This window comes from Polypterus senegalus, chromosome 2 (genome assembly GCF_016835505.1).
Source record: "Polypterus senegalus isolate Bchr_013 chromosome 2, ASM1683550v1, whole genome shotgun sequence".
Lineage (NCBI taxonomy): Eukaryota > Metazoa > Chordata > Cladistia > Polypteriformes > Polypteridae > Polypterus > Polypterus senegalus.
In genome coordinates this window covers 158271948-158293096 of record NC_053155.1, presented here as the reverse complement: position 1 = coordinate 158293096, position 21149 = coordinate 158271948, and the positions used below count along the sequence as shown (strand labels likewise).

The 21149-nt window shown below is 35.6% G+C and overlaps 1 protein-coding gene across 2 annotated transcripts in view; it reads right to left on the bottom strand.

The window, feature by feature from the left end:
* The window catches only part of LOC120523506 (interleukin-1 receptor accessory protein-like 1), a 1790033-nt gene that overhangs the window by 951916 nt on the left and 816968 nt on the right, over positions 1–21149 (bottom strand). For both annotated transcript variants that reach the window (XM_039744882.1, XM_039744883.1), the window contains exon 3: positions 14223–14502. In XM_039744882.1, coding sequence (XP_039600816.1) covers positions 14223–14502 — 280 coding nt within the window. The remainder of the gene's footprint in view (positions 1–14222; positions 14503–21149) is intronic.

Sequence of the window (21149 nt, the reverse complement as noted above, 5' to 3'; positions counted from 1 at the left end):
TTTACCTCTTACTTAAATTTGATATACTCTTACAGGCTGATAAATTCCCCCTTAGTGAAAGAATATTCCTTTTTCTCACCTTTTCATTAATCTCAATCTACTTTAGAATATTTTTTATGTCTGCTGAATATAATGTTTCCCTTTTGTCCATTTTACTCTGTGACCATAAATACTGCCACTTTACAGTGATGGCAAAGGGTGGCTGCAGACATCATACTGATGAACTTACTAGCAGTTACAGTTTGAATCCTTTAAAAATTCTGATAAACTGACTGAGGCAGAACTTTCAAGTTAATGGCTGGAGTGAAATCGGTTACATTTCCTTTGCCCTTTTATCCTCGTTTACTTCTCGTTTCAGCAGCATTTCTTAAAGTTATGGTCCCCAACTTGTTTGTGATGGGTCACCACATGATTGTGTAATAAAAAAGGAAGGTTCTAAGGCAAGTGATATTCTGCCCTATGTTTTAAGTAGTAATTACTGTGGGTGTGCTCTGAGACTTAACCTACTGTATACAACATCGCTGATGCATACCAGATACCCTTTATCTGTATGGTACAGACACCTAATTAAAATTCCTTATGATGACTCCACTGATTATACAACCTGTGTAACAATTAAACTGAGAAAACATGCAAAAGAAAAAGGGAGACAGACGTGTGTGAGGTGATGGCACCTCAGCAGTAAGTCTGAAATGTTGAAATGGTAACAACTAATGTGGAACAAGCATGTGACTTTTTTCATGATTTTCTGGGGTGTCAATAGGTTGGGAGTATATATAGTGCCTTGCCAGCATTGTATGATAAATGCAGTTTTGATGGCCAGGAAAAAAATGGTCAGCGTCACATTGCACATTCAGCATAATGGCTTAAACTGAATCAAAATCAGTAACAGACATATAAAGAAGATATTGTATTAAAATTAATGTGCCTGAAACTCCTAGTAGTGTAAAGTGTTGAGAAATATAAGAATATCAGAAATTATCAAAAACACAAGACAGGCTCTAGAACACAGTGCTCAGCATTCACTAAAATGATGGGTATGAAGCATAAATATTCGAAACTGGATTGTTCACCAAATTCTTCATCAAGATCTTTCCTACCACCTGCATAAAATACAAAAAGTGCATATTTTTTCTTGGAATAATATAGCTAAATGACTCAACTTTTGTACTCCGTTAAAAATATGAGAGTGATATACTGAACAATTTGTGTACTTATTTAGAAGAATTTTGTTAACCATGATTTAATTTGAAAATGTTAATTTTATAAAGATAATGTTAATAAGACAAGATAAATAAACTCCATTAGTTTTTTTCTGAGTACTTTGTTACCCAGCACCATAAGTCAAATGACTTAAGTTAAGCTGCCATTCATACTTCCCTTTCAAAAATAATATCCTCATAGTAATACCATCTGTTATAAATAATGCTTCTCTCTGCTTTACTAAAGCTTACAGTGAATATCTACACTGGTGGAGATACACTTCAGGAATCTATTGAGTTGTGAATGACAATTATTGTTTTGTTACCAATATATTAGCTGTATTATTTTATATAACCCTTGCTTTTTGTTTGTGGATGGCTCCACTGTCATTATGGTGCTAAAGTTCTTCTTGGGTGCCAGTATGGTACCAAAATGCTTATTTGGGTCCTCAGATTAAAGAAAGTTTTAAAACCCTTGCATTTCACAGTGCTTCTGATGAAAATGCTGCAAGTCATTTTGTTTGAATGGTTGCTACTCACAATGCCAACAGCAGCTACAAAAGAGGTACAGTAAGTAATGTAGGGTTAATTTAGCTTACCAGATAACTTTAGCTAGTCACTCCGTGTTAATGGCAAGCTAAGTTTAGATATATTACATACATTTTCCTGAAGTTGAACAACTGTATCTGTATCTGAGTCTCTGTTATACAATGCAGAAGTTTTAATGTGTGTTTGGAGAAATTGTTGTTTGTTTTTATTATATTCATTTTCTTGTTTAATTTATTGTTTGTAGCTTCTATAAAATTTTAATTTTCACTAAGGACAAATAAGGTATTTAATGTTAATCATAAGGTTATATTTAACCATTTTGTAAAATAATAATGCCATTGCCAATTCATTTGTGAATGGGTGACAACTTGACTGAAATGAAGATATACAGAGAACATAAATATGTTTTTTATTAACATATGATTGTGTATTACTTTACTCCGGTTCCATTCTGTGTAAAATGTTTGAAATTCTTTACTGTGTTTAGTTTACTGTGTAATAAAATGAAAATGAAATCTGATTTGTGGTCCCTTTTAGCTACACCAGACCATTAACATTTTGCAATTCATAATTCACTCTTAATTATATAATAATTACATACAGAATACAAACCCCTATCAGATTATAATTATTAAGTACTATATTAATCAGCAGCAGCCTATTGCAGATGATTCCTTCAAATTGGAATTTGGCAATTTGATATTTAATAGGCCTATGAATGATCTGATTTCTCCTCTGCTATTACATACTTCTACTATTACTTTAACAACTGTTATACCTTGTAATTTGCCATTGCTGTAGATATTAAGTGTACCACCACATGATGTTCACTGGCCCTATCTGGCCACCACACTAAAAAACGTCTGGAGGTGTCCCTGATTTACAGCTCTATTTGTCTTCTACTGAACATGCTTAACATTGGCATTTTAATATTCCTTAACTGAAAAATACTATCTAATGTTGCTAGAACAACTATCCTATAAAGTAGAAGACTTTATTTGTAATAATAGAACTTCTATTAAGGATCCAGCCTTTGTTTGGATAGATATTAAGGATGTGATTCGTGATTTAATTGTTAGTTTTGCAGTATTTCGTGTTCAAGGCATGTTAAAAAGTGGAGTTAGAGTCCTTCCTCACATTCTAGGCAATCACTCATCCTAGAATAGTGGATCCAAATTAAGAGAAGTTAATTTTCTGTACTAGGATGGAAGTTAATTTTCTTCATTAATATGCTAAATTTGAAATTGGGGTCAGCAGAGCTTGTCATTTTGTCTCCAGTGTCAAGTCCAGTAATCTGCTGGCAATAAGGCTTTGCCAATGTGACTTTTTCACTTCACTATTAAAAATAGGTCTGGCATTTTAACTATTAACTCCTCTGAGATAAATAATTGCTTCTTACAGTTGTATTCAAAACTTCCTCCCCATTTTTCAAATTGAGCCTTTAAGGATTGGTGAATGCAATATATCTTTTCCACGCTGGCACATATGGGTCTAAGTATGCTGGGAGACATTTTTGATGCCTCTGGGCTCTTTCAATTAAACACATTGTGTCCAAAATTATCTATCCCTTCTATTTCTTTCTTTCACTACCTTCAGCTAAGATAATTTGTAAGGACAAGTGGTGTTCCATTATCATCGCCTATCCCTCATCATTATTGTACAAACTATCCCCTCTTTATCTGGTCTATTCTGACCCATGTTCTTCCTTCTGCTCTTGCATTATCCTGGAAAATAACTTTTTAAGACTCTCTCTCTGGTCTCCAAAAATCCATACTAACAACGTGTTCAGTATAAATTTGTTCGCCATCAGTATATTACTTTACATACGCATTTGCATTAACTAACGTTTGCTCTCTTAACACCTCAAGCACCTTTATCCACATATTTGGGGACTTGTTGTTTTCTTTTTCTGGTCATTTGTCTCCAACCATCTAAATTCTTGTCTTTCAAATTTCCTCTTCTTCCTTTATATTTTGCTTCATTTGTATCTCTTATAAACCATACACTCTCCTTTGTAGGCACCATAGCAGCTAAACAGGCCTTAGCCTCTAGATGGAAGTCTGCGGATTATTTTGTGACAAATCTGTGGAACTCCTCCTTTTAAATATAAGTATTTTGGGATTCTCAGCATCTCAGATTAACGGCTCATCCAGTGTCAGTGTTGATGAGTGGTCAGCTGCTGCTTAGCTGATCAGTGACTAGATGATTGTGGAGTGCTAACTTTATCCCCTTCTTTCTCTCTACCTTTCCCAGAGCTGTGTGGGTTGGTGGGATGGGTGTTGAGAGTGTATGATTGCTAATTTGTATTCATTAGATATGTTTGTTATTCTATTGACTTTTTCTTAAATAAAAGCAAACATCTGATCACCAAAAAAATAGGCTTTTAGTTGTACCTTTAAAATTGATCTCAGAAAGTTCTATTTTATGCCACTTTAATTTGAACTGCAATATCAGGTATTTCAATATACCAAACACTTTTTTGCAAAACGAGGCACAAAAAGTCTTTGCTTAGCCAATAGCCTTTGTAAAAAATCAACCTACTGAAAGCTAACAGAAAGACAATGTATTTCAATGTTAAAGTGGTATCTGAATTGACAAATCAGCATTGAAAATCCTTTCCTTTTTTTAAAAAAAGAGATGACTTAAATAATTTGCTAACAACTTCTAGAAGCATTTTTAAAGTGGAAGTTAAAACTAATGCAATGATTTTCAAAATACAGGTATGTGTAAGCAGTTTTTCTTATTTTACATTTAGAATTGGAAGTGCATGCCAAATATTACTTTGAACACATTCTTACTTTTCCCATAACCATTTGTGCTATAGATACAGTGGAGGGGGGAGTATGACAGTGGCTAGTGTTGTTAATTCACAAATCCAGGAGACCTGTCTGTGTATATGTTTCTCTACATACTGTGACTGTCTTGCTGCATATTAAAGACTGGCATGATATTTAAAATCTGCTCAGTATTAAGAATGCACCCTTAAATGAATTGGATTTTCTTTTTTTGCTTTATTTCAATGTTTTTTTTTAATTGAATATTATTTTGTATTTTAAGTGTATTTAAAGGTGTTTATAGCGGGCTGTCAATGGGCTATAGAAATCAATGTACCTGAAATAAACATACAAGAGTACAAAATAACCTTGCAGTCTCAACAGTCAAAAATAATAGTTTTACAAGTTCAGAAATAACACTAATAAAGAAATTTTGTTTGAAGACCATAGCTCAAAATCAATTGATAAAAACAATAGTGGGGGAAACCCAATTCCAGGAGATGCTAGTGTCCCTCTTGCATGTATATTATGACTCCTCATAATAATTAGTATTTAAAACAATAATATCAATATGCCCACTTATATTTTTCATAAATTAGCATCTTAAATTTGGCATAACTAATAGAACATAAGTTCATGTGTCAGCATCTTACACCTACTATACTGAAATGTCACTCACAAAAAAAAATATTTATTCTAGTCATCTCCACATATAAATTCTCCTGTCTCTACAAAATAACCCTGAGGTATGTTAGCCAATATAACATGAGTAATGACTGCTTCTAAATAATGCATGTTGTACAATTACAAAACAATCTGAGGTTAAGAATTTGCTTCAGCAAATTACATATGAGAACTTCAAGGTGATGGAAAATCATTTGTGCACAAATAACAACATTAAAAGAACATATTCTGTAGCACACGTAATAAACATCTGAAGCATATATAAAACTGCACTCACATGTGTCAATGCATTTGTAAATTATTATTTTTTTTATTGTTGTAGAAATGCCATTCTTAGTAAAGCTATGGTATGTGAACACTTTGTTAAAATGCAATACCATTGTGTCTTATTCAAAACATTTTCTGTTAAAGCCTTTCAGGTCTGCAAGAATAGATTTTTTTGCATAAAATCAAGCTTTTATAATACTGCTGACTAATGATGCATTCATGAATAGATGTAATTTACCTAAAAGGTTAATAAGTTTTTACCATATAATTATGCATAACATTCTTTTAAACAAACCATATTGAAGGAGGTTTTCCATTTTGAGACTGCACACTGAAGCATTAGTAATATAGTGTGACAAGGATGTGAAAGTTCATTGGTATTTAGAAGAAAATCAGAGTTGAAAAGTGAAAGGAAACAAGAAAGAAAACATGAAACAATTCCGTTTTCCCACTTAGATACCAGATTTCCTTTAAAATGCTAGTGTTTCTTTAAATTTACAAACTGTATTTGGTACATGTAAAAAGGTGGACATTTGTAGATTGTTGAAGAAAAATGAATGTTTTTCTGTTTTCATCAATGGTGTGAAAAACAGAAAAAAGTAAAAAATCAATTAAAAATTTCCAGTTAAAAAAGAAGAGCTGGAAATAAACTAAGAAAAACAAACATTATATTGCAGCCCTGCAAATATATAAATTTAGAAAAAATTTTATCCGTGAAGAATTATATATAAAATGTTGTTATTCATTACTTCAAACTAAAGAAAAAAATTGCAAATATTTTAATGTTATTCTGTTTATTCTCATACCATGAAAGCCAAAATAGGATAAAGAACAAAGTAACAGATTATTTGTTTACAAAATCTTAAATAGCTGTTCTAAAGTCCAATTTGAAATGTACATCTTACTATTCAAATAAAAAAAAATCTTCAAAACCAAAAACACTGATATTTTTGAGAATTTTCAAAATCTAAGATATCTTAGTTATCTATGCAGTCATCCCTACACATAACTTACGGAGTTTAGTTTCTATAGCCTGTCAAAGTATGTAGACCTTTTAGACCAGGAATGCTTTTAAGTTGTTTTTTTTTTTTTTTTGGTGACCAAAATATTACAAAACACTCTATGTAATATTACCTAAACATAGTTAAAATATTCTACAATGCCACCCAGTTTTAGTAAGTGTCTGGGAACTCATGAATTTATTTTTAAAAGCTAAAAAGTTTAATAATAAAAAAAAAATAGTTTCACACATGTGCAAATAGGTGGACGTTGTAGGGACCAAGAAAAAGTAATTCCACACCAGGCCAGGGGGTGGCGGGGTGCACTAAACCTTCTCCTGTTACCTCTGCAGACCAGCCGGGGGAAAACCTGTCTGATTCAGAGTGGATGACGTCACTTCCGGTTCCGGCGCCCAGAAGAATATCACTTCTGGCACACAATCTGACAGAAGAACATCACTTCCGGTATGATCCCTTAAAGCTGCTATCTTTGCAAACCCTCTGCAGTTCTGTTTTGGACTCTGTACTGAGAACCTCTCTGTGCTATTTAATAGCCTTTAGCAGCCAGCAATAATATACGGGTGGCTGCCCCAAACCTTTTTAAATGTGTCGAGTCTATTCATTTTTACACTAGATAGATAGATAGATACTTTATTAATCCCAAGGGGACATTCACATATTAACATTAAGAACCTTTAAAATTTAAAGATAATAGTACACAGGTTTATTTATATTGGGTGGTGAGAAACACACAATGAAAGACATGGCAGCAGTTCCAAGAAAATAACAGTAAATTGTATTACACCAAACTATAAAATTTACCAAAAAGATAAAAGTAGATACATATAAGGAGCAAAAACCTTTAAAAAAACAGCACACAGTCCACACTCTAAAATCAGTTAAAACAATAAAGGATACAACCTTTATAGGTGCGAAGTCCAAGTTGCATGCTGTGTTACTACAACAATTATTCTTTCAACTGTCTTGCTAAAACACTGTTTGCCGAACACTAACATGCTAACTTGCTAAATTCCTGATGGTGTCTCTCCCTCGTGGAGTGAGCATTCTCTTTCATCTCCAGGTACCTTGTGTTTCCACAACAACCTAGGCACACTTCTCATCCGCTGGCTTCACTACTTCCTCTTGCAAGTCTTTCCTCTCTTGCTGGACCCACAACCTGCATCTCTTTGATGAAACTCTTTCTTTATCCATGGGAGAAGGTGGCACCATCTGTGTGTGCCACGGCTTGTAAGCCACGTACCCTCATCTGCCTACATACCCTTGTGATCTGTGCGAGTGATCATGACAGAATTCTCTATGGACAGTTTCTGTCTACATCGTCTGCCCTCTTACAACATTCTCTGGCCACGCTCTGTCCCTTCTGCACACGTTCCCTCTCTTCGCACTTGTCGAATGCCACCCACTGCACATAAGCAACGTTAATAATGTTACATACCATTTTCCTTTGCTTAACAATAGTCTAAACACATTTTCATTGGTGTGATGGACACACCACGCATGTGTAGGTACCCCAGCCGGAATGGGTTCCAATCCCTTACCTGGCCAAGAGGCCAGAAGGATGGAAGGTCAGTAAGAGACAACCTGGCAAGGTTACAGACTCACCTGACACGACTGATGGCAGCATCTGTAGGAGACATTACCAGTAGGAACACCAACAAGGCACGCTGGGAACTGGAGTCTGATAGAACAGTCTTGCTATACTCCATGGGGGCCACCAAGGGTAGCTGCAGGGACATTTGATTCCTATTCTCTGGGACTTCCGATTGACCCAGAAGTACTTCCATTTGGCTATATCCTGGCACTGAAAATACTCATAGGTCTGAGATAAATGGAACTGTCCTGCCACATCCAGGCATGTCAGAGTCAGAAGGAAGATAAAGTTCACGCAGAAAGAGAGAAGGAATTGTACATTTTGGAAATTCACTTGTGACTGTGTGGTGGTGTCTGAGGTTTGGGAGGCTGCAGCGCACCCTACTGGTCACATTGGTTAAACAATAGTATCGTTGCCAAATATCAAGAAGTACAAATACCACTGCATACTGATTAGAAACCAGAACACATTAATTTTCAAATTAAGTAAATACAAACATTTTCTAAGGAAGAAGACAGTTCCATAATCAGAATATTGCATGTTGTTGAGATACCAATCAAAGCAGTTTGATCTTCAAGACAGGTAACTCTTTTGTAAGACAGGCAAATATGTATGTCTCGCAGACAGCCATCAACAATAACCTGTAACAATTATTCAAGAAATTTGCCTTTCCACGTGTTTTCCTAGTCTCAAACAAAGGGAGCCTATTGCCCCTTCATCTATTGACTTTTATATTTATTATTTATATGTTTTTTTGCTTCAGAGAAAAGAAAATCTTCCAGTGTACAAAATTTTTCCCCTGTAACACCTATATATGGCCTCCCTATAATACTACAAACTTTGCCTATTGATTTTAATACTGTGCGTAAAACTATGTTACTGTATGTTATACAAATGTTGTAAAGGTGAAAAGGCCTACTGGTAAATTAGACGGCCAAATCTGTGACAGGATTAATATTGGAAGGACAGTGGACTGCTTTTTCTAAATACCACAGACTTTACACAGTAAGTACAGTGATGATACGTCTTTGTTCTATAGAATGGAAAACTCTTTAGTAGAGTGACAATGATTTTGTGTTAATTTTAATATTCCAAGTTTTTGGGAATAAGTCTATTCTGTAAGAAGAATAAATATTACAAACAGCAGTGTAGAATCAATTTAGAATCTAAAGAAGGCATTAACATATTAGTGTGCTTATTAAAAATAGAAAAACATGGTATTATTAAGGGTGGTACGGTGCTGCAGTGGAAGCGCTGCTGCCTCACAGTAAGTAGACCAGGATTCTCTTTCCAGGTCCTGCCTGTGTGGATTTTCTTCTCATGTCTGTGTGGGTGTCCTCCCACTGTCCAAAAGCATGCAGGTTAGTTGAATATGCAATGCTGAATTGGCCCTAGTGTGTGTTTACCTTTGTGAAGGACTGATGTCCCATCCAGAGTTTTTTCCTGCCTTGTGTCCTATGCTAGTTGGATAGGCTCCAGCACCTCCCATGACCGTGGTCTGGATTAATTAGTTTAGAAAATAATATGAAATGATGGTATCATACAAAGTTAAATACTCTAGCCATCTTCCATTTGCAAAAAATGATCAAAGACAATGGCTTGAAATGTACAGTATATGGACATCCCCATATTTACATTCTCATGAAGTTTAAAATTTAGAGCATCAACTATGGTAAAATGAAAATGTAAATCTGACACAGACAAAATGTAACACAAGATTGAAAATGAACAGTTTGACATGAATTGTGACTGATAATACCTGATTCATGCAGGTTAAAAAATCCTTTCCAGGACTTTTATTTTTTGCACCACAAAGCATAAATGAACAGTCTTTGCTGACTTAAAAATATCATATATATTTGAATATGATCAGTTTTCATTTACTGATATGTACAGATACAAAAATACAAAGATTGCCATTACTTACTGACATTGCAATATCTGGTTTGTTCATTTTTTTTACCAAACAAATGAGTGACTTTAATACTGATTCTGGGAAAACCTGCTGAATTTGGCTAAAATGTATTTATTTCAACCTATTCAAGATCTTAATGTTCATTTTATTGTCCATGTTGGCAGGGACCTATCAAAAGCAAATGTGTCAATATATGTCACAAAAAAGAGACAGTTCCAACAAGGTTACAACAGGGATCACCAGAAGTGTAAGAAAAAAGATCAAGCAATGGAACTCGAGTCTGGATGAAATTACATGGGTCAACAGATATATCAAATCTATTTTGTAACAAAGACAGAAAGCAACTCAGAAGGTCCCTTGGAGGCAATGTTCTTAAGAATCCTTCAGGGCTCAGGCCTATAGTGGATGCTAGAAGGAGCACTAGGCTTGTTGGGTCTGTAGCTGTAGAGGGAAATACTTGACACCAGAAGGCAATGCTAAAGATTGACCTGGAAGTAACAGATTTAAATGGGATTTAAAGACTTCTAGTAAGAAGAGGAAATGGAGTATAATAATAAAACAGTGTTGAAGTAAATATCATTTGTCAGAAAGAAAATAGACTGTGATCTATACAGAGAAAGAGAGAAAATGATTTATAATGCCTGGTAGGTGGTAAAGTATATAAGGAACCCCCACTGGCATACAGAGGTAACAATCTATCTAGGAAGTAACTGTGTAATGCCCGAGTTGCCTGTAACTGGCATTACCTCCTTAAACCTGGCCATTGATAGTCATGAACCGAGATGGACTAGGACAAATGAGGACACATAGTAATGAGAGGTTGGTGCAAAATTTGCAAAGGGATTTTATAATAAACAAAGTGTTTCAACAATAAAGGGTGGTGCAGAATCTTCTTAAAAAATATTTAATCCATGATAAAAAAACTGTATTATTGATGGAGGTAAAAAAAAAACAAATAAGTCAATAAATAATCAAAAGACGGTTAAAATTTAAGTTTAAAATACAGAGTGCCTCCACTGCTCACCCTTCAAGGAATGCTCAGCTGAAGGAAATGCTCTCCAGCAGACCCAGTCAACCATTGGCTGGCTGCAGTCACCTATGCCATCCTGCGCTGTCTGAGGAGAACCTGTGAGTTCTGCTTCCTTCTTTCACCACTGGCTCCTGGCATCCATGAGACCTCTCAGAGAAACTAGTCACAACTGCTCCCTTTTGTTGCTCAGAAGGAGTGACCCTATCTCCAGAGCACCACTGCTCCACAAAGGTCTTTGTCCACAACCACCATTCTTCCTTTCAAAACAACCAGCTATGCCTTGATCCTGCCATACTGCTCTCCTCTTCTTTCTTTCTTTCTTTCTTTCTTTCTTTCTTTCTTTCTTTCTTTCTTTCTTTCATCTTTTCTTGTTCCCCTTTGCTATCATACGCAGGTTCTTTTCATCCTTTGTGGGTGCAGGTATGCTCTGTGTGATGACCAACGGAACATCAATGAGGACACCAGCCACATCCTTCATGTGGAAACACTACCAGGCAAATTCCTCATTAATAATTCCAAGGCTGAACTGTTTTTATATAAAATCTCACACACTGCCACAGACCTATTACTCGCTTCACCACAAGCTTCAGTATTGTGTCTGCGAGTTTTACTTTCTTTAAAGTCAGTGTTGTGCATGTTTGTCTGAAGGAAAAAAAGCAGCAAGATTTCCATGACATTATGCTTGGTGAGCGAAAACCTGATGCGGTCTCCTCTGCTGTTACTAAATTTACACAACATGGCTCATGTATGTTTTACTTGGTGAATGGACAACATTTAACAGTCCAAAAGATTTAGCAATTAAGCAAATCTTTTATAACAATAGACATGGTGAACTACATTTTGACACAAATGAAAATGATATCAATTAAGGTTATAAGAGGATAACGATAAAACACAAATAATTCTGTTAATAGATTTGATTACACTGCAATCCTGATTGATGAATAAAGTGCCTTGTGATGGAGCATGTTGTTAATGTACTAGTTTAAATAATTAATTGACTAATTGCCAATGAGAGATCTTCCTGACACATATTGTGAAAAAGTCTAATTTATCTGTACAATGCAGTAAAAGTCTTTAAAAATAAGTGATTTGTACTTTATTCTATCATTAGTGTGAGAAAGATAAAAAAATAAATCTCTGTGGTTTCAACTGTTTTTAGCATCCAGCATCTTTTCATAACATATTGTTGATCCTGACTCAGTGATCAAACTAATTAGGGCAGTAAACCAATAGCACAATTGCTTATGAGGAGATGAGCTTGCAGTTTGAAGTGAATAGGATGTGGCCATTCTAGCATTCTATACTACAGCAAGCAGAGGAAGGAAAATTAATGAATTAATCAATTAGCCAAAAACTGTACATCCTAACAGAAAGAACATTATGACAGGGTATTTCTTTAACTATGACTTGTTTTTAATAAAAGTTAATATAAGAATACTTTTTGGTGTTGCTAAATATAAATTATTATAAAGTATAAAACCACTGGCTATGAGATTTTCCAGTGGGTAAATATGTTAGCTTAATTTACACTTTTAACATTAAAGAGAAATGTATGCTGAGCTGAGATAACAGGAAGGCTAAAGGGGCTGCAGGCATTCAAAGTGCTGATCACTAGAATACTAGGAAAAGCAGTTCCATGAAAGGGAGAGTTTAATTTAATTACCATGCAAACAGCCTGCATGGCCAGACTCAAGTAAAGCAACATCGGGAGGTGGTGTGGGAGGAGGGAATGAACTTACGTGTGGATCTTGTGATGCAAAACCATTTTGGGATTAACAATTATGGAAAGATAGAAATATGATAGACAACTAGCATTCCAAAATGTAATATCATTTTTAGCAATGAAATAACAAATGCAGTAAGATGAAGCAACCAAAATTTAAAAATGATTTTTTTTTAAATAATAATGCATAATGCTAGGTAAGTCTTAAAATATAATACTGTTTGAGGGCTGATAAATTCTAGATGTAATTTATATAGCATGATCTTGTCCTATATTTTACTTCTTTAGATCATGCTTTGATATCCTTTGAAAAGTGGTATATAAGATAACCATTAATATTTTTTCGGCTTAGTTTGTTGGTGATTAAGCCTCTCCTTCATATATAATATTCCATACATAAAGAAGGGAGTGTAAGGTTTGAAAGCAAGTGCCCAAATGAACTTCTCACATTACCCTGTCATAACATACTTATGAAAAAGATACATTTACAAACAGCAGCACTACCTAAGTACTTCTAAGATGACAAATGAAGACCCTTACACCCACTCAAGAACAAGAAGTAAAAACAAACAATTACGTTTGCAAAACACCCCCAGAAGCTACAAGCATACTTCTTTCTAACATGGCCTCATGGCGCTTTTTTATAGCTTAGCAATCAGCTTGCCAACAAAGAATAAATGCATGATATGTGAGTAAAGTGGTACAGAATAATATTGCAGTATCTGCCAACAAACAGAAAAAACACAAATTATCCATGCTGAAACAAATTCAACATTAAACAGGGAATACTTGGGAACATTGTAAAATCATGAAATAAAGTGCTCACTTAATACATATTCTACTGTTCTAACCTATTTCATTCATATTTGTAAGAGGAGGACACACCACCACCATGGTTAGATTAACAAAAAGTAAGGTGGATTAATCAAATTTAGTGATTATTATTTTACCCTTTCTAAGATTTATTTAGATTATTTGCAAAGCACACATCTACATCTCTCACATTTACTTGCATTCTGCTCTCCATTCACTTGATCATCTGCCCAAAGATACAACCATCAGAAATAAAAAAGACTGGCCTTCTGTCATGTTACTAGGAAATGTCCATAACTTTAACGTTTCTTTTCAAATAACTTTTTTTGACACAAATATCCATGCAATATGGGACTGCCATCCTAAAATGGCATTAAAAAAATCATAGATTAGTTTCTTCTGCAGGTTCCTTTTGGATATTGTGACTTTTTCTCTGTAATATTCTGTCCCTCTCCCTTTCCTGATCTTAAGCTTTATGATGCCTATTTGTTCCAAAGTCCACAGTATGCAACTTGATATTTAGACCGTTAAATCATATTATGATGTACTTTAAGTCAAAAAACTTAAAATATAAATATTAAATGAGATCCAAATATACTTGTAAATGGGGAATATACATATGCAAAATGCATACATTTATATAAACCCTTACCTTAACACACAAGCATAAAGTCCAGCGTCTTGAAGTTCTGTGGGTCGAAACCATATTGAATCCTCTTCTTTACTCATCCTAATTCCATCAAATGGTATAGGCTCCTCAAAGTCTCCATGTCCAGAGCTTTTATACCACATCAGACTTAGTCCTGCACTTTGTGCAAGAGTATAATTTGCTCTTATATATCCATAAAATAATGCGCATTTGATTCGCACAGGTTCACCCAAAAGTACTTTATATTTCATGTAGTCCACTGACCAATCAGTGCATCCATCAGCTGCAAAAGAGGAGGAAAACATTGAATGTTAGTACATGTCAAGGAAAGTGATGCATGTAAATGATTTTATTGGTTTTATTATTATAACATTCAAAACTATATAAAGCACAATTATTAATTAACTCTATAAGATCCAGGATCATTCAATGTTTTATAAAGATAAAAAAGAGCATATGGATTTTAAAATACCTATAAGTTTATAGAAAAAAATAACAGTGTGGATCAGTTCTGCCGTTACTACTTAAGCCTTTGATTAAGAAGGTTGATTTAAAATACTTGTGGTATTAAAAGCATTGCATAAAATGTTGTAAATCTTACTAAAGGATCAATTACTACACAGTACATACAATATATTTAATAAGAGGCATAATTTCAAACATATTCATGTATATGCATGCTATATTTAAATTGTTGTCAGACTGACTATTAAGAAAACAGCCACGATAAACAAGACACTCAATTACATCAATAAAAGAGAATGAAATTGCATGGACAGCAGACAACTCGTGCACTAAACCATAAAAAAAATTCTAGGTATTTCTAACAAACCATACAAAATCAATACATTTATCATTCAGAGTTCATTAATCAACTTTTTTTTTTTAGCTAATACAGCATAATGTTATTCATAGTTAAAAATTCTTAAAAGTGAGCAAGATTTTTAAAAGATAAATATCCATGCCAGGAATTGGACATGCACATTGTTAATGTGTGAATGAAAAAATCCCCATACACTGTTATTAATAAAGTCTATTCTATTGTCATATCTGATGCTTAGTTTACCTAATTGTAAAAAAAAAGCATCTATCTATCTATCTATCTATCTATCTATCTAGTTTTTTGCCTTGCCGCATCATGTCCCCATTTTGTGCAATATTAAGTTAAATGCAAATTAGAAATTTGTACAAAGTTGTATGATCATGTTGAGGTAAATGATACAAGACAATAGACTAAAGCCATTTATGTTCAGAAAATAAGAAAAAGAAAATTTAGCGCCATAGGAGCTCTGTTTTTTGAATGAATCTTTTATTTATTCATTTCTCAATGTATGTACTGTATAACTCTCTGGCTCTTATTACACAGAAACCCCACGAAGTTATCCTTTACAAAATGCATCTTTTATTTTATAACATTTCTGTAGCTCAGTGGGGCATTTAACATATTGGTCTGATCTCCATAATAATACATTCTTATGACAGAATGCAAGAAAACTGCTAGATTGCTTAATACCCAAGTCATCTCCTGAAGTGTCAGGAAAAAAGTTTGAAATAAAAGAACATGCAATGGCATTTGTACTGGCTCTTCGTCTAACCTAAAAGGTTAGCTAAATGCTTCATTATTAAAGATGTCTACAGTTATTCTGGACCGTTAGACACTAGACTAATGGTGTCCTAAAAGATGTCAGATGGCTTTGTTTAATGTTTCTCATTGTGCCGAGAACTGCTGTTCAGCTTTACTTCATTATAGTTCAAGCTATTGCATATTTATGGGAAGAAGGATCAGCTACTGTGATCAGTTAGAGATAAAAGATAAAACAAAGCTTTCTTTTAGGCAGACTGCTAATTATTAACCCTAACACATCCAGATGGAAGACCGGATAGACTTTAGAAAAAATGTGTAATTAAAATGTAAGTCAATTTTTAGTTAAATTGCCCCCAGAAACAGTACAGAACTTAAATGTACTATCACATTCAAATTATCAACAACAGGGGCAAAGTAATTATGTTTAAAACCACTGAATGGATGAAGAACTGCTTGATCTAACTGTGGGTCAATACTGGTCTACAATTTTTTTAAAAGGATTCTTGTATCAATATTGTACAGTGGCTATTAGTATCAGTAATGGTTAGTCTTTCATTCCTGTGTGTAGATTACCACCAAGATGTGAATTTAAGTTGAACATAAAACTATTGATAAACATTCATAACTTTCACAAATTTAAGCAAGAAAAAAACATATTATTATATGTATAATAATTATGTACATTAATGTTAATTGCTGATGATATTTAATCCATTTAACTGAATTGAACTGAATATCTGCTGTGCCTTCTTTACCAGCTCTGTGGTGTTAGCACTGAAATTCAGGTGCTCCTCTATGTGCACACCCAAGAACAGGATGTTGGAGACCCTCTCCACATAATCCCCGTGAATAAAAATATGGGCTGAATATTTATTTTCTTCCTTTCAGCTCCTTGGTTTGGGTGGAGTTAAGAACCAGATTGTTGTTCCACTTCGTCCGAATAAGCAGACTCATTCCCCCTGGAGATGAGCCCCACCACAGTTGTGTCATCCGCAAATTTGATGAAGCTGTTGCTGGAGTGTGCGGGTGTGCAGTTATGGGTTAAGAGGGTTAAGAGAAGGGGGCTCATCACACAGCCCTGTTGAAGAACCAGTGCTGAAGCTGAGGAGATGTGGGGGCCTACTCTTATCCTCTGGGAGTGATCAGAGAGGAAGTCCGTAATCCAGAGACAGATGGAGTGAGACAATCCAATATCTGTCAGTTTGGTTATCAGTTTGTGAAGGAGGATGATAAATGCAGAGCTAAAGTCTATAAAGAGAAGCCTAGTGTAACTCGCCTGTTGCTCTAGGTGACTTAGGACAGTATGGACAGTTGCGGCTATGGCATCCTTTGTAGACCTATTAGTCCTGTAAGCATATTGTTGTGTGTCTAATATTGGTGGTAGAATTGAAATGATGTGCGTTCAGACAAGTTTCTCAAAGTACTTCATGACCACATGAGTAAAAGCCACTGGACAGTAGCCATTTAGGCTGCTGATGGTAGACTTTTTTGGCAGTAGAACTATAATAGAGGACTTCATGCAGGGTGGAATGGAGGACTGGGATATGGACAGGTGGAAGACCTTGGTGAAGACCCCAGACAGCTGATCCATGCAATCCAATAGCACTTGATTACAGACACCATCAGTTCCAGCAGCCTCGAGTTCACTATCCTCAGTGTGCACCTCACCTAATGCTCCTCCACCCTGTGGATGTAGTGGACTGGTGGATTTGATGTAGCTGTCTCTGGTGACTTTAGCTCGAAGTGGGCAAAGATGTGGCTAATCTCCTCGGCCAGTGAAGCGTCAAGTTGCTGGATTTATAGCTGGTGAAGTGCTGAACCATCCTGCCACAGCTGCCTTGTATTGTTACTATAGAAGCAGTCCTCAGTCCTGCTCTTGTAAGCAGCCTTAGCCTTTTTATGATTTTTTTCAATTTGGCTCTAACAGCACTGTATTATACCCCATCACCAGACCTGAAAGTGACATTTCTGTCCCTGAGCAGGCCTGGATGCACTTGTCCACAGTGATCCTGTCCGTGCAGAGCATAATATAGCCTGGAACAATTGTAGTGTACTTTCCAGGTCCTGATGTTCAAAACTATCCCAGTTTTTTCTCTCGAAGCAGTCCTGTAGCTGTTGATAAGCCCTTTCAGGCCACATTTTAATACTCTTAAATGTGATAGGACTCTTTCTAAGAAATTAAAAACAGGGACATATGATCAGAATGGCCGAGGTGTAGTAGTAATTTAGTTCTGAAGCCCTGTTTGATATTGGAGTAGACCTTGTCCACCGTATTTGTACCGCTAGTAGCACACTTAATGTGCTGATGGAATCTGGGGAGCACGGCTTTTAAATCCACATGGATAAAGTCCCTGCTATGACATGACAGCCTCAGATAACAAACTCTGTTGACTGCTAATAGTCCATCCATCCATCCATCCATTTTCTAACCCGCTGAATCCGAATACAGGGTCACGGGGGTCTGCTGGAGCCAATCCCAGCCAACAAAGGGCACAAGGCAGGAACCAATCCTGGGCAGTGTGCCAACCCACCGCAGGACACACACAAACACACCCACACACCAAGCACACACTAGGGCCAATTTAGAATCGCCAATCCACCTAACCTGCATGTCTTTGGATTGTGGGAGGAAACCAGAGCGCCCGGAGGAAACCCACGCAGACACGGGGAGAACATGCAAACTCCACGCAGGGAGGACCCGGGAAGCGAACCCGGATCTCCTAACTGCGAGGCAGCAGCGCTACCACTGCGCCACCGTGCCGCCCCACTGCTAATAGTATAAATCATTAATAAGGGCATTTTGAAACTATTAATCAGAGCTATACCTTCAATGAATTAGACCATGGTTCAATAATAGACAACATACTATTTCATTTAAACTAAACTCAGTATCATATAGATGCCTTTGATTTGTTTTTCTCTAAATTTGCTATGTCCCAACTGCAAACATAGCACAGTGAAAATCCCACATAAATAACATGCAAGACAATGCAACAAACCAAAGTGTAATGTTGTAAAAAAGAAAAACATCAAGAAACATGTACATAGAGTATGTTTTCTTTTATACTAATAAAATTTTCTCAAGAAGTCGAAGGTGTTTTTGTCTCCAAAACATGACATTGCAGGTAACAATAAGAATAAAAACAAAAATAGTACTGATGGATGTCAAATTTAGATTGAGATTAATTATTAAGAATTTAAGGCAAATTAAAAACAAAAATCTATATTTAACTTTAGACTAAAAAAATTGCAATCTCACAACTGAAATCTTTTCTTAAAAATGCTTCCTTTATAAAATTTCATTGTGCATGGTCAGAGTACAGAAATAGCAGTAACTCATGTTGTAAATATTATCCTAATTTACTCCACTGCAGAACATGCTTTTACTATTACTTTATGTAACTTCATGAAATTTTAATGCACTTTTATTCGTCTCTACCAGTGAATTTATTTTTATTTTATTGATTTTATTGTAATCATTCCATACAAATGGATGGATTTTTACAAAGAATAGGATTGAAAACAAGAGAAAGAGAGCATGGCCAACGGAGTAAAAGCTAGTTAAAATAAATAAATTGATTAGTTTAATAAGTGGATAAAGATAAATTGCAAATTAATATTTCTAGTATTTGTTGAGTATATAGTGTATGTTATACTTTTCAATGTCTTGTTTGCTTTTCAAATTACGTTTTTTTCCTGTGAAATTTGGTTTCAGCAGTGCACATAGCTCTTGGTGTGTTCTTAGATCTGCAGTTTTCCTTTGTACATCTGTTAGCACCACAAATTGTTTCCTCCATTTTAATGTCTGCCGTCTGCTGCCAAAATCCAGGCAACATTCTGTCCATTATACATATTTTTTACTTTTTTTATTTATACACCAGCCTGTCATGACAGCAGAACCCTATTTAAAACAATCAAAGAATGACAACAGCATCAGCACAACTTGCATAGCCATGAACATGTATTGTGATTTAAACACAGTGGTACATTACCAGACTTGAAACTGTAGAACATGTCATTCTAAATGGAGAATGAGATTTCATGCCTCACATTATAAAGTATTTGAGACAATGGAAATCTATTTAAGAAGTAAATGTTTTCTGGTTATACTTAATAAAAGAGCTTAGTACAAGGTCAGCACTAATCAAAGGCAGTAGGCAACAACACATCCATTCCAACCAATACAAGGTGAATATCTGTGAATAGACCATAACAGTGAAACCCTAGTCCTGGTCAGGTTTTAACTATTTGAGGGCTGGATATTTTTTCCAAAACATTCACTTTCCTTAAAAGCTTACAATACAGTATTTTCACACGAAAATCAACATAAAAAATCTGGCGCCGTGAGCTGTGCCTGCCAGTTTGCCATCTCTTATGGCTCGAGCCGCTCACAGGCAGTACGACGGTTGGCAGAAATGCGTGGCAGGCTGGCTGCCAGGCGGTCTTTAGGTCATTGGTTTCAGTGCAGTGCATTCTGGTTTGTACATTGTGTCAAGTGGCGGTCCTCTCAGGTGAACGTTGCTGTATCACGTGATCAGCTGATGCCGGGATCTCACTTTCATTTTCAGTCTCGATCTCCAGGTCGACAAGTTGGATTCCAATTCAGAGATAACATGCAAAACGGCGTGCAAGAAGTATCTTGCTTTGTTTTGCATTCGCTTCGATGTCTCGCTAGATGTCGATGCCATTTTTGTCGTTGTTTGCTCTTCGCTACTCATACAAGTGCAGGGAATCTCGGACAACTCAACAAAGCTAACTTTCCTACTAGTATAGAGAGTCAAACTAACACGTAACGGTGGCTCTGATGATTGATTGCCCTCAACTACTCCTGTTGACAAAAGTCGACATCCGCCCTAAAAGAGTTAAACTTTTAAATTCATTTTCTCTTTTTTTGGTATACTGTATTTTCAGTTCTGTTTAAACATTTTGCGTTAAATTTTCCATGGTAAAAGACTATTCTAATCCATAAATATTTTTGCTTGTGTATCTCTGGGAGCTGATTCAAAAAATCCAAAATAACTAAGTAGAATTAGAATTAGAATTAGAACAATCAAGACGAGAACAGGCCATTCAGCCCAACAAAGCTCGCCAGTCCTATCCACTTGCTTCCTCCAAGAAAACATCAAGTCGAGTTTTGAAAGTCCCTAACGTCTTACTGTCTACCACACTACTTGGTAGCTTATTCCAAGTGTCTATCGTTCTTTGTGTAAAGAAAAACTTCCTAATGTTTGTGCGAAATTTACCCTTAACAAGTTTCCAACTGTGTCCCCGTGTTCTTGATGAGCTCATTTTAAAATACAAGTCTCGATCCACTGTACTAATTCCCTTCATAATTTTAAACACTT